This window comes from Dama dama, chromosome 26 (assembly GCF_033118175.1).
Source record: "Dama dama isolate Ldn47 chromosome 26, ASM3311817v1, whole genome shotgun sequence".
NCBI lineage: Eukaryota > Metazoa > Chordata > Mammalia > Artiodactyla > Cervidae > Dama > Dama dama.
This window is the reverse complement of record NC_083706.1, coordinates 43,720,096-43,734,207: the sequence shown is the minus strand read 5'-3', so window position 1 is coordinate 43,734,207 and position 14,112 is coordinate 43,720,096. Positions and strand designations below refer to the sequence as shown.

Here is a 14,112-nt window from a genome sequence, read left to right as displayed (position 1 = left end):
AACATTATTTTAAGCTTTCTAAAATCCAATCATGTTTAGGACAGTTCTCAATTGTTCAGTGGGAACTTTTTTTTGTTTTTTAAATTAGTTCAAGCATGCCTTGTTTATGGCCATTCTGTGAGTTTCATTACTTCCTGTGTGCACCTAGGAAAAGTAAAATTTTGTCTGTGAACCTGTATGAACTTAATTTTTGAAGAGTATTTTCTACTTTGGGCTATCAATATAGATAATCCTATATGTACATAGACTAGTAGCCCTGCATTAATGAGGGAAGTAGGTCCTGCTGTAACTAGCAGTTTCCATTTACATGTAATCAGAGAATTATAATTATTAAAAGTAATTTATTTCTCTTAGTTAAACATGCTCCTCAATTAATTAGCAACACAGATATGCTCACAAAATTAATAGAACATCTCAGCCCTTTGTTTCATTTGTATTTATTCAGAAGTTCTAATCATTAAATTAATTCATTTAAAATATAAGCCCATTTCTAACCTGACTTATCTCAGTGCTTCTGTTACCAACATGACTGAATATTTATTGAAATCACATTTTTACTGAAGCATTCTAGAACCATAATATATTTTGCTACATTTTAATGTTATTTTCTACATGCTAAATGAATAACATGCATTTAAAAAAAATTAACAAGTTTGCAATAAAAATCTTTCTCTAGATTTACTATAATTTTCTAGGAAACATTTGTCCAAAAATGTGAAATATGTGACAATATGTTGTTCCCTTATTCATTTTGAATGATTTTGGAAAGTAATGAGAAATCTGATTTTTTTTTAACTTTGAGCATTTGCATTAGTCCTACAAATATTAAATACAGATATGCATGTATATTTTCGGGTTTAGTCATGTCAAGTGATACACTCTGAGCTCAGTAGGTAATTATTCAGGATCCGTCTTTGTTCTCGCTATTTAAGGACAGCCAATTAAATTGAAATGCCTAATGAGACCGTTTCACCAGGTTAATGTTCCAACACAAAGATGTTAATAATTCTCTTTGAACTTCTCACATAAAGCATATGTAACTAAAGAATTATTATTAATGATAAAAAAATCAGTAGTTTCTACCTACTTCATAAATAGACATTCACTGAGCTGCTAATTTTAAACTGTTTGGTAATGTGACTTGTAAAATTATTTGTAAGATTGCTGATAACTCTATAAATATAGCGGGCTTTAATGAATATTTCCTAATATTCTTGTTCCCTGATTAAAGATATGTATTTATCACCTAAACTTCTATTCCAAAAGAGGTTTAAGATATTTATAGTTCGATAGTTTTAATAATTAGAGGATGTTGGATATTTTCCATGTGCCAAGTATTTGGCATGTGTCATCTTCCATCTCAATGATGACCCTGTGGGCTGGGTATTTTCACATTGTTTCATTGATGAAATGGTACTTTTGAATGTTCAAGTCACGTGTTCCAAGTGGCAGAGTTAATAAGAAGTGGAATCTGGATTAGAATCCACATCTTTCCGCATCAAAAGCCTTTATGTTTATGAATTTTATGGGAATTCCCAGGTGGTGCTCATGGTAAAGAACACGCCTGCCAATGCAGGAGACATAAGAGGTGTGGGTTCAAGCCCTGAGTCAGAAAGATCCCCTGGAGGTGGCCATGGCAACCCACTCTAGTATTCCTGCCTAGAGAATCCCATAGATAGTGGAACATGGTTGACTACAGTCCTTAGGGTCACAAAGAGTCAGACATGACTGAAGTGACTTAGCATGCCCTGAACTTTACTCTCTAACAGAATTGGCTGGGAAAAAATTTTTTTTAAAAACTGAAAAGTCCAAATAATTGAAATGATATTCTGTAGCTCAGTGAACTAAAGAATGTCATTTTCATAAACATCAGTTCCATTTAATGTTGGTCCATAATTGACAATATTTTACATTTCCATGCTTCAGCCTATTAGTTACTCTTATGTTATTATAGGCAGCATGGTATTGGGTCAGGGTGTGGTTGGATTCTTGGGGAGATTATTGGGACCCTATAGATTATTCTATGTGGCCACCAGTGACATAGGAATGTGTTGAATCAGGACTCAGCTCCTCACTACCTATGTGAACTTTTGCATAACTTAATGTCTAGAAGACATAATCTTTTCCGAAATCTTAACAATAATAATAATAGAATAATAAGAATTTTTCTAAGGAACAAAGACTGGCGCTTCATTGTTTTCCTTCTATGTCACACCCCACAGAGCTTCTCTCATTCTTCTGGAGTTTTGGGGAAAATCATCCTCTTTAGAAGAGACTATTTCAAAGTGCATGAAGATTTTTTAAAAAATCATAAAATCAGCTTCTTAAATATAATCCTTTACTTGGTTTCTAAAAAAACATTATTGTAATGAGCCATATGCTGCTACATCATCAAATAAGCAAAGTAATATTTGGGATATAAGAGTTCCATAATTATCTTTTCCTTCATCTGAATTCTCAATTCTATTCTACTTATCTGCAAGAAAAAAGGATACTGTTTTTAAGAGTTGGGAAACTAAAGAATGTGTTTCCTCCTTTAAAAAAAAAAAAAAAAAAAAAGGTGCCTCTTTTAAGAGGCACTTAGGTTCACAGCCCCTAAGTGCTCAAGGAATTCTTAGAAAATATTAATACTTCATGAATGCCTGTTGATTAAATTAGGCCACAGGATTCTGGCAATAGATTACATACTGTAATGTAAATAAGAAGATGACTGGTTTGGTTCTTGATGTCAGAACTGTTCGTGACATAACCGTGTTACCTAACACATGCTCCAATTTTATAGTGGAATAAATGAGACAGTATTTCATTCTTTCACATAGAAGAAAAACTCTTGGAGGTGTAGATAAAGTGAATGCAGCATATGTAATATGAACATTTAGTCTAATATTTGTAATGATTTTGTTAAAGTCAATAGGCAGTTCTAATGAAAGTACTTCTCGCATCTCAGTTGATTTTTTAAAACCTTAAATTGTCTGGTTTAGCTCTCTTTGAGTGAAATTGATGAGCTTTGTATTTATTATATTTCTCTTTTCAGAGTAGAAATTTACTCCCTTCCAATACTTTGAATTTTGTAGCATAAAGAAATAGCTTCCTTTTCTTGAAGTGCCATCAACTTTAAAAGTCCCTTGACCAACACAGCTTATTTGTTGAACTTGATTTCCACATGTAAGCTATATTTTTTAAAAAATAAACTAACCCCATCACTAGTATTTTAAACACACATTTGTGCTTAATTTGGCATTCTTCTGAAAGACTTTGTCTAGATGGCTCATGGCGAAAAAGTGAGTTAGCAGTCCTCCTGCTGAAGTGATTCTAATAGACAAAATAATTCATGTTACTAAGTGGAGTTACTCAGGACTCAGAAAGAAAGGGTAGAAGTAAATGAAACAATTTTAAAACTAAAATAACAAATAAGGCTTCTTCCTTCAAAAATTTATTATTTAGTTTTCCTCATAGTTGTTCAGTCACTAAGTCATGTCCAACTCTTTGCAACCCCATGGACTGCAGCACGCCAGGCTTCTCTGTCCTTCACTGTCTCCCAAAGCTTGCTCAAACTCATGTCCATTGAGTCAGTGATGCCATCCAACCATCTCATCCTCTGCTGCCCCCTTCTCCTCCTGCCTTCAATCTTTCCCAGCATCAGGGTTTTTTCCAATGAAAAAACCTTCGCATCAGGTGGCCAAAGTGTTGGAGCTTCAACTTCAACATCAGTCCTTTCAGTGAATATTCAGGGTTGATTTCCTTTAGGATTGACGTGTGATCTCCTTGCAGTCCAAGGGATTCTCAAGAGTCTTCGAAAGCATTAATTTGTCACTGCTCGGCCTTCTTTATGGTCAAATTCTCACATCCGTACATGACTACTGGAACGACTATAGCTTTGATCATACAGACCTTTGTCAGCAAAGTGATGTCTTTGTCCTCATAGGAAAACTCAAAAGTACTTTAATGAATTTCTATATTTATAATATTTTTAAAACATTCTTCTCCCCACCCATACCAAAAATGAAACTGGAAATAACTTTTCTCTCTTGTTCATTTATAATGAATTTGTAAATCACTCCAGCAAAAGCATGTGTATGTTTTAATGTCCGATGTAGGCACTGTTTTCCATTTATTTGACACTTTGAGGAATTGTTTTCCCATTAGCTCCTTGAAATTGTGTCCAAGCTAAATGGACACTATTTTTAAAAACTTTGCTGAATATATTTGTTTCTTCAATTTCTTACAAGCTCTTGAAAATTAGGTGTAATCATTCCATGTTTGATGAAATCAGGACTTACTTATTTGTGAAATTATTCAAAATTGAAATTCCATTAAATTACTCTTTCTCCATTTGGGGAGTAGGCAGAGGTTACGGGAATAGGACATAAGGCTAACCAATGAGCTAACTAATTCTCATCAAAAATAATAAAGCCTATTTCACTTATTGGGTAAGGTAGTCATCAGGGAATCCCTCATTCCAGATAATTCACATCTTTATTCAATATATCCATCAAGAATAGTTACTATGTAGTAAATGCAAATGGTATGAAATGTATTATATGTAACTTTTAAAATATAGTCATGAAATGTTATACATTTCTATGAATAAAGTCTAGGGATGCCTATGAAATTGTTGTATGAATAGTTTTGCATCTGCACACAAGCATTTTGCGTCTCCATATTAAGCATTCATCAACATCCTATTCAGAACTTCAGCTAGTTTTTGAAGACCAATTTCATATTTTATAATAGTGACATGAAGTATTTTACTGAGTTTAAATCATAGGAACTAATTACACTATTAAAAGGAATTAAGAAGCCTTTGGCAATATGTTTTTATCTGTAATTGCTTTAATTTTCTACTTTTAGAAAAGTAGGAATAATTTTTGAAACAGGAATTATTTCATATTTCCTGGAGTTAGCAATAATAAAAATGCATATGTAAATTGCATACAGGCATATTAGATATAGGGGCTCCCTGGTAGCTCAGCAGTAAAGAATCCACCTGCAATGCAGGAGACGTGGGTTCAGTCCCTGGGTTGGGAAGATCCCCGGAGAAGAAAATGGCAACCCACTCCAGGATTCTTGCCTGGAGAATCCCATGGACAGAGGAGCCTAGCCGGCTAGAATCCACAGGATTGCAAGAGTTGAACATGGCTTAGCAACTAAACCAGCACTGTATTAGATATAGACGTGTCTTATCTGCAATTTTTATAGTAGGTTAATAGAAATATGAGAACGTGGATAACATGGATAGAATGTATGATTATTTAGCAATTTTCTACTTGGAAATATTTTTGTATTTACTTTTTAAGAAAGTGTGCCTTGTGTCAGTTATTTATACTCTGAAGTACCTCAGAATCATCCTCCACCGGAATTATTGTTCAAAGAGCAACAGAATCCCACAGCTAAGACCCAGTGGGACATTTTCAAATGTTGTTCTAAATTTAGTGCTTTCTAAATGTTAGCCCCACATACTCTGGAGAAGCTTCTGTCTCTTCTAAAAACAAACCCTTGGGTGGAGATGAAGTGTAATATTTTCTCAATCTAGGGGTGAATTAGAAGCAAAAGTGGGGAATAAAGTTATATTCTCAGAAATAATCAGGTTATTTATGGCCATTGAATTAAGTTGATGTTTTGAAGAAGAGTGAGGTTGGTAAATTTTGGATAACACATCCACATACCTGCACTGCAGAAGACTGACTTTGGCATGTCTGCATAAGCCTATATTAGTTATCATTTAACCGTTCTCTCTTCTTTCTAGTCTTTTATAGAAAATAGCAAGTTCTTTGAACAATATGAAGTGACATACCAGATCTTGAAACAGACAGCTGAGATGTATGTCAAAGCTGATGGTTCAGGTAAAATACAAGACGGAATTTGTCGTAGTATTGAATACAGTAGACTTTAGAACCTACATGTTTCTGTATGATTAAATCATTTTTTCTCAGCAGAATCTTTGTGTGACCATGCCATTGGCCTGAAAAGCTGTATTGGATTCAGTTCGCTTGACTTTGTGTTATGCCTCCCCTGTATGTGTGTGTGCGTATGTGTGTGTGTGATTTTCTAAGAAAAAGGAAAATAAGTTTTCAGTTTCTAAATTGTAATGTTCAAACCTATTTTCATTCCAATGGTTAAAAGCAAACTAGGACCAACCTGAATATTATAATAAAATAAATGAAAACTTAAGTTCGTGGAAAGACACAATTGTAAAATGTGTCTGTTTCATTTTGCAGATATATTTCTTATATTTGCTGAAAATGAACTATAGCATTTATGATTGTACTATATATGTGTCTATCTGAATGTATATAAATGCAAAGAAATATGTGCCATCTATTATTAAAATATATCATTTATCAGAAATTTTAAATATTCATTGTCTTTAATCTTTATAAATACCTATGAATAAGATAACGTATCCCCAACATGAGCTGAATGTGATTCTAACATCACATCTGTTAAATTTAAAATCCTAGGAGGAATTATGAATGCACTCCAGTAGACCCCAGAAAAAAAGGTGTGGTGGATTTAAAATATAAAACAGGGATTGTAACTTATCTGTTTCAGTGGAAGAAGCTGAGAATGTGATGAAATTCATGAATGAAACCACTGCGCAGTGGAGGAACCTCTCGGTGGAAGTCAGGAGCGTGCGGAGCATGCTGGAGGAAGTCATCGCCAACTGGGACCGATACGGCAATACCGTGGCTAGTCTTCAGGCTTGGCTCGAGGACGCTGAGAAAATGCTCAATCAGTCAGAACATGCCAAAAAGGTAAGACTGCTACTTACAACAGGAAGCCGGCACAGGCAAATTTGGAAATAGGTGACTTTCACAGCAAAGTTCTCTAGGGAGTTCATGTGTTTGCATATGTGTCACGCAAATCCTGACTTTGCCTTTAACGCTGCACTTTCAGGTTAGTAAATTATTTTAGACCAAGAAATGTTCTGCTTTTTAAAGCTTAACGTTAAGACAGTGTTGGATTTTTGCATTCAGAGAGCCGTAACTGATGGAGGGGCAGCCAAACCCAATGGGCAGCAGAGGGCGCTATACACACAATAACGTCTATGACTTAAAGGGCGCAGCCTCTGTGGATTTCCTAATTTAAGAGAGGATGAAAACAACTTTGGGCTTCCCAGGAATCCACCTGCTAACACAGGAGACGCAGAATACACGGGTTCGATCCCTGGGTCAGGAAGACCCTCTAGAGAAAGAAATGGCAACCCACTCCAGTATTCTTTCTTGGAAAATTCCATGTACAGAGGAGCCTGGTGGGCTACAGTCCATGGGGTCAGAAGGAGTCGGATACGACTAAGCCACTGAATGCTGATCATTTAAAACAATTTTGGCTAATGTAGCCCTAATTCTGTGTGATGGCATTATACAGATTTAACAGATGTGTCACCACATGTTTGTCTCTCTGGAAGTTTGTTTTTGGATTTTATCAACTGTCAGTCAAGGTCTTCTTCTGGGTAGGAGTGATTTTCTTTCCTCCAGTTACAGATGTGTGCAAGAATTGCTGTCTTTAATATAACTTACATTAAAATATCACATGAAATGGACTGATTTCTGTATATATACTTCTCAATGGGAGTCTGATATTTTCTCATGGAAAACCAACCTTTATGTAAAACATCAAAATGCCAGATCCCCATTAAGAGGTATAGCACTTATATTAGAATTACTGCTTGTCATTCAAGATTGGTTCTTCAATTATTATGTTATACAAGCAGATGTATAATTTTTATATGTTTCCCTTTCCATATTTCATATAGATTAAGTGTTTTCGTGTACCTGAGCAACTGTAACCCACCCAGATTTTGACTTTTCTGATTAGACTGGCAGTGCCTAGCACATGTCATATGTGTTAATTTCATCCAAGGGGATATAACCACCAGAAATGGAAGTGTTCTCACCAGTTTATGTAGGAAGTCCTCCCACACATGACTTGTGAAATCGATTTGAATTATGGTGTTCTTGGTTTTAACCATGGTGCGTACATGTGTGTGTGCACATGCACACAATTTGAAATCAAGTGGAAACTGCTCCATCATCAAATGTGTAACCTTAAATAAGGAAGGATGTCATTGTCTTACGGAGTCGTGGCCCAGATAATTACTTTTTAAAATTTTCCTTGAAGAGTTTATCTCCATGATTGTTAATTATCTTCATGGACTATATTCAGATTTTAATATTTGATTTTAATATCAAAGGTAATCAGTAAAAAGTTTCTTAAGATATATATATATATATATATATATATATATATATACACCCTAAAGCTATATATTCCCTAAAATATTATACCTGTTATATGACTCTGGCACTGATATTTACTTGCCTGAAGAACAGAGGCACAAATCCCTTACATTCATAGAAATTCAGCTTTTTCGCCTGTAAAACAGGAATAACAAAGCATGGTCATCATGTTTTGTTTAGTCTTCAGCAAAAATATATGGCATACATGTTCTAATGAAAAGACACAATTTCTAGCTTACATTTTATAACTTCTTTGTTAAAAATTTCCATTTTGAAAGAGAGTTAAAATTCACCTTAAAATTTGCACAAATTTTAGAACCAAGGTATTTCTCATGGTCTGGTTACTTTCATATCATTTATTAACTTTTGGTTTATGGTTTGCAATAGCATGTATTGTTTCTTGTTTAGGATTTTTTCCGAAACTTGCCTCATTGGATACAGCAGCACACTGCCATGAATGATGCTGGCAATTTTTTAATCGAAACGTGTGATGAGATGGTTTCCCGTGACCTCAAACAGCAGTTACTGTTGCTAAATGGGCGATGGAGGGAGTTGTTTATGGAAGTTAAGCAAGTATGTTTTCAAATATGTTTATGCCTAGAACATGGGTGTGTCATAAATGTGATAAACAGTCTGTTTAGAGACTCTTTATTGTTATAGCATGGGCTTATTAAGGCAGAGTACAGATGTGTTTAGAACTGTCATGTTTCTATTTGGTCCTTTACTCTTTCCAACTTGTAATGGAGGAACATAACAGAAATGTATAGTTTGATTAAGGATTAGGTTGACATATGGAGCTTACTTACATGGAATGATTCATGCTTTAAGTCATAATTCTTTGCTTCTATGCTAGCTCCTTTCTTCTTTTCACAGTAATTTGACTAACTTCAAATGTATCTAAAATAAGAGTCAGGAATCAGAGTCTTTCCTACCACCTAACAATTCCAGATAGAATGTAGAAGTGAAAGTTACAAGCTTCCTGAGTCTTGGCTTAATGGTTTTCTGTGTTGCCCCACTCCCTTTTCTGAACAGTATGCTCGAGCTGATGAGTTGGACAGAATGAAGAAGGAATACAACGATTGTGTTACTGTCTTGTCTGAGTTTGCAACTGGAGCCCATAGGAAACTTTCAGAGCCCTTAGAAGTCTCTTTTATTAACGTCAAGTTATTAATTCAAGACTTGGAGGTGAGCTGGTTCTCTGGAACAGAAAGTGAAAAACCTATTCTATTGTGTAAAGAAAGATCAGTGAAGTTACTTAGGTCATCACAAGAACTGTTTCTGTGTCTCCTTGGCATCACTGTGACATGTATGCATATTCTGATTTCTGCCTCTCATGAAAAAGCTATCTAGATTTTTTAAGATGTGTATTGACCATAGGGTAACTTCAAAATAGTTTTTTAATATAAATTTTCATTTTCTATGATCAAATTATAAAGTACTATGGAGAAATAAATGTCTGGAGATACCTCTACATAAATGCCTCCAACAGTAAAGGATTTACTAAATGAATTGTACTATTTACATATTTTGAATACCCTACAGCTCTCAGAAATGAAGCAGTGGAAGAATATTTAATGATACAGAAAGACTTTTCCAATACATCATTAAGTAAGAAATGCAAAACAAAGCATCATCCTTTTTTTGTAAAAATAAAAAACAGGTGTAAATACACACAGGAAAAATATTAATTTTGTTTAAGTAATTTTAGCGGAGCCTTGTGGTGGTAGGGGTGTTGACTCTGGTGTGAGAAGACCGTCTTAAATTTTCATTATTATCTCTAATTTATAAATTTCTGCAATGACAATGTGTTATTTATTTTAAAGAAGTAAGTTGTTTCATTTTTAAAATCAGAATTGCCCCAAATTGTTAATATGCATTTACCTGATGTAATATTTACAGATTACATTAATATGCATTTTGAAAGTGTAAAGATTACTTCTGCTTATCTTTATGTTAACCTAAGGATTTATGGTGATATTTAAGGAAATTTATTTGTTAAATTCTATTCATTTTATTTATTTTCTTATATTTAGTTCTATTTATTTTCTTAAATCAATATATCATGTATTAGTAATGAAGGGAGGTAATCATTGGACTCTCCAAAAGATTATTACAAGTAAAGAGTTTTATTCAGTACATCCTGATTTGTATCTATTTGTGAAATCTTGAAATTAAGAGTAAATGTATCATGTGTTAACATAGCTGTTTCAATGATTCATGTAGGATATTGAGCAGAGGGTGCCTGTGATGGATGCTCAGTATAAGATGATTACAAAGACAGCGCACCTCATTACCAAAGAGATCTCCCAAGAAGAAGCTAATGAAATGTTTGCAACCATGTCTGGGCTCAAAGAGCAGCTAACCAAGGTGGGAAAATATTTTTAAAGCATGAAACTCCATTCAGGACCAACATCACTTTCAGCTCGTCTTACTATTCTGTCACCGCAGGCAACTCATTCACTTGGTAGCAGATCCTGTGTTTATTTCTTATTGGGATTCTTCATCTATAACTTTGTCATGAGCTTTAAAAAATGAAACTATGGTGCTGATAACTAAAGCCTTGCCTCTTTAATGTAGAAGTACTAGTAGGTGTATCTTAATAGGAAGATAAGCCTCCACTGGAAGAACCGAGGACCAGTTAGGAGTGATGAAATGGGAAGCAAGGGGAGGAGAGGAGGAGGAAGACATCATATATTTAAGTGAGAAAGAATTCCAGTATACTCTTTAATTAGGGTGTATTGATATTGGACATACTTACATGCTCTTTATTACACCATTTCTTTTCACTGGCACAACCACAAAATAGTGAAATTCTGCCCTCTTCATCTCACAGAGCTCACTTTGGACTTAAGATACATACATTTATGCCACTTCTGTGCAGGAAACTCACAGAATACCAAATGACCCATAAGTCATTTCTATTCTATTGAGGGGTTTTCCTTAACAGCTTTGGAAGTTTTCATTAGGATGTTTTATCTATCTAAAGTTGCATTTTGTAAAGATGATATTGTTTTCAAAGTCCATTTAAACTGGGTAATTAATACCTGTTTTTTTTTCTTAAAATGCCTTTTTTTTCTTAAAAAGAAAAGGCATGATTATGTAAGTGAAGAGAAAATTATGTAATGAAGAACTGGAAAACAAAGGGAAATAAAACAGAAAACCCTGTTAATTAGGAAAGGAAATTTAGAAAGAGAAGGACCAATATGAAAATATGAAATCAACTGTGGAGAATTCATTTAAAAAAGGAATAAATGAGACAGGTAGAAGAAATAGGAAGAATCAAGGCCATGAAAAGAAGAGAAAATTTTGGTATATACGAGAATGCTAATTTTAAATCCTTGCACATATTCAAGATTATTTATAAGGATTTGGTACAGTTTGGAGTCAACTTAATCAATTAGATAACTTTCAAGCAGCTTTTAGAGCTGTGTCTTAGGCTGGCACATCTCGGCCTAGGTTAGGTTTAGTGATTTAGGGCAACTTTTGAGAAAGCAAATTGCTCCTTTAGACACAGGTAAGTCATCACAATTCCTTAACTGCTGTATTAGATGTAGCATCTTGGTAAGTTTCCTGTTGTGTTTGGAAAGCATACCAGTTATTACTCATGTCAGCAGATTCTCTTTATTTTGTTCAGTAATTTTAACAGAGCCCTGTGGCAACAGGACAGTGGCTTTCTTTAGATGAGTTTCTCCTTCATTCGGTATATCCAAGAACATGAGAATAATTACAACATAAAGAAAAAATAAATGGTCTACTAACAGATACTTAATTTCCTTTCCTTGGTTTCCAAAAGCATTGGGTTAGCCAAAAAGTCCATTTGAGTTTTTTCATACCTTCTTAGGGAAGATATAAGTGGATATTTTGGTCAACCCATAGTACTTTGGGAGCAACTCTAAATAAAATGAGGGGGAGCAGGAACTTCTTGCAAGATTGTATGAGTTCCTGGATTCCAACAGATATAACAAAGCAGAAACTTGGCGATCTTCATCTTCAGGACCTACTCATGAAGATAAAGACAATGCAGGTGTATGAGTTAATAACATTTATTTAAAAGAGAAGTAACAGATGAGAACTGGGCCAATTCAGATGAGGGAGAATCAGCATGGGAACCTTTGTGAAAAGATTGGTATATGACATGAGTGTTTGGTGTGAGTGGGATGTCGATGGGGAAAGACTGGCTAGGCATGGAGCTCGAAGGCCGTTAGGAGAGTCACAGGACCTCCCCAGAAGGAACACATCAACAAGTTTGTAATTTTTTCTAGAGTTAAGGGGTCAAGTAGTGGAGTTCTTAAAAATAAAGTTCAAAAGTCCAGGTTGGCTTAGATAATGATCATTCATGACTGTCTTAGGTCAGATTTTGAGCCCAATGTGAAGATGGGTTGCAGAGTTCATAAAATGGAATTTGATGTCATCTGGCTCACTGACATAATTTAGATGAGCAAGACCTATCCAGATGGATGATTTAGGTGTATTTTCATGAGAAAGCTCCGTAGCATTTACTTGTCTCAGTGGTACAATAGTAGTGCTTTTTTTTTTTTTTAACATCAAAATTTAACAATACACAGGAAATATCATTAAAGAGTATCTCTGGAGATCTGTAAGCACAAAACGACCCTATAATGAAGAAAACATTCCTGAGAGCTATGAATAGTGCCCCGAGCTTATGGTCTTTCATGGTCTTCGATGGAATCTGTGTCTTTGTTTTTTTAAAGGTCAAAGACTGTTACTCCCCACTCCTTTCTGAGTCTCAGCAGCTGTTGGTACCGTTGGAGGAATTAGAAAAGCAGATGACGGCCTTTTATGACTCACTTGGGAAAATTGATGAAATTATGACAGTTCTTGAACATGAGGCACAATCTAGTCCTCTTTTTAAACAGAAACATCAGGTAAGGAAAATTTTCTTTCAGGAGACCTAGTTAATTGAATGCATAGGCAGTCACACTGAGGTGCATATAATGATAGAAATTCAGTGATAGGAGAAGAAAACTTTTAATAGAATAGTACTGGCAACTCAAAACAAAAACGCATGGCCAAAGATGAAAACCCTATCCACTATTGATAAAATAAAAAATGTTATATTTCTCTATATATTTATATATAGGTGTATTTATATAGGGGCTTCCCTGGTGGCTCAGTGGTAGAGAATCCACCTGCCAAATGCAGAAGCCAAGGAGATGTGGGTTCGATCCCTGGGTTGGGAAGACCTCCTGGAGGAGGGCATGGCAACCCACTCCAGTATTCTTGCCTGGAGAATTCAATGGACAGAGGAGCCTAGCAGGCTACAGTCCATGGGTCGCAGAGGGTCAGACACAACTGAAGTGACTTAGCGTACCTGCATCTTTATGTAGATAAAAATTGTATAGATAAATTTTAAATTGTATATATTTAGCTATGTATAGAAATAAATAATTGCATTCCATTCTGTCCAGTGTCTATCATTGGTGTTTTATGAGATCTTTTCCTGCCTCTAGGACCAGACCGGTCGACATGACCATAGCATTCTGGAAATGTATTTGGAGTGAGAATCGTTCTTCTTTGTCTCAGTTTTAGTAAGCAAATCTGTATGCAGAACAGCCTCCTACTGAGTGTGACAGTTAATCGGCTTATTTAGTTGGTTTATTATAAATGAACTTAAGCAACAGAGGGTAAAATGATGGGCAAAAGGTTTGCCATTGTGTTCATCAAAATAGATTCATGGAAGAAAGGCAGCGTCACTTAGCAGAAAGAGCAGAGAACATCTGAAGTGAGTCAGACAGGTATTCAGATCTGATACAGCAAATTACAAAGCCTTGATTAGCTTTATTTCCTCACGTTGAAATGGGGGTGGTGGTACCTAAGTTGAGAACTTGTTGCAGAGATTACATTAAATGTT

The 14,112-nt window shown here is 35.1% G+C and overlaps 1 protein-coding gene across 1 annotated transcript in view; it reads left to right on the top strand.

Moving 5' to 3' along the window:
* The window catches only part of SYNE1 (spectrin repeat containing nuclear envelope protein 1), a 466,580-nt gene that overhangs the window by 144,851 nt on the left and 307,617 nt on the right, over positions 1-14,112 (top strand). Inside the window, exons 16-21 of the mRNA XM_061130284.1 lie at positions 5,747-5,843; positions 6,553-6,755; positions 8,649-8,813; positions 9,273-9,425; positions 10,464-10,607; positions 12,953-13,126. Of these exons, the coding sequence (XP_060986267.1) occupies positions 5,747-5,843; positions 6,553-6,755; positions 8,649-8,813; positions 9,273-9,425; positions 10,464-10,607; positions 12,953-13,126 (936 nt within the window). The remainder of the gene's footprint in view (positions 1-5,746; positions 5,844-6,552; positions 6,756-8,648; positions 8,814-9,272; positions 9,426-10,463; positions 10,608-12,952; positions 13,127-14,112) is intronic.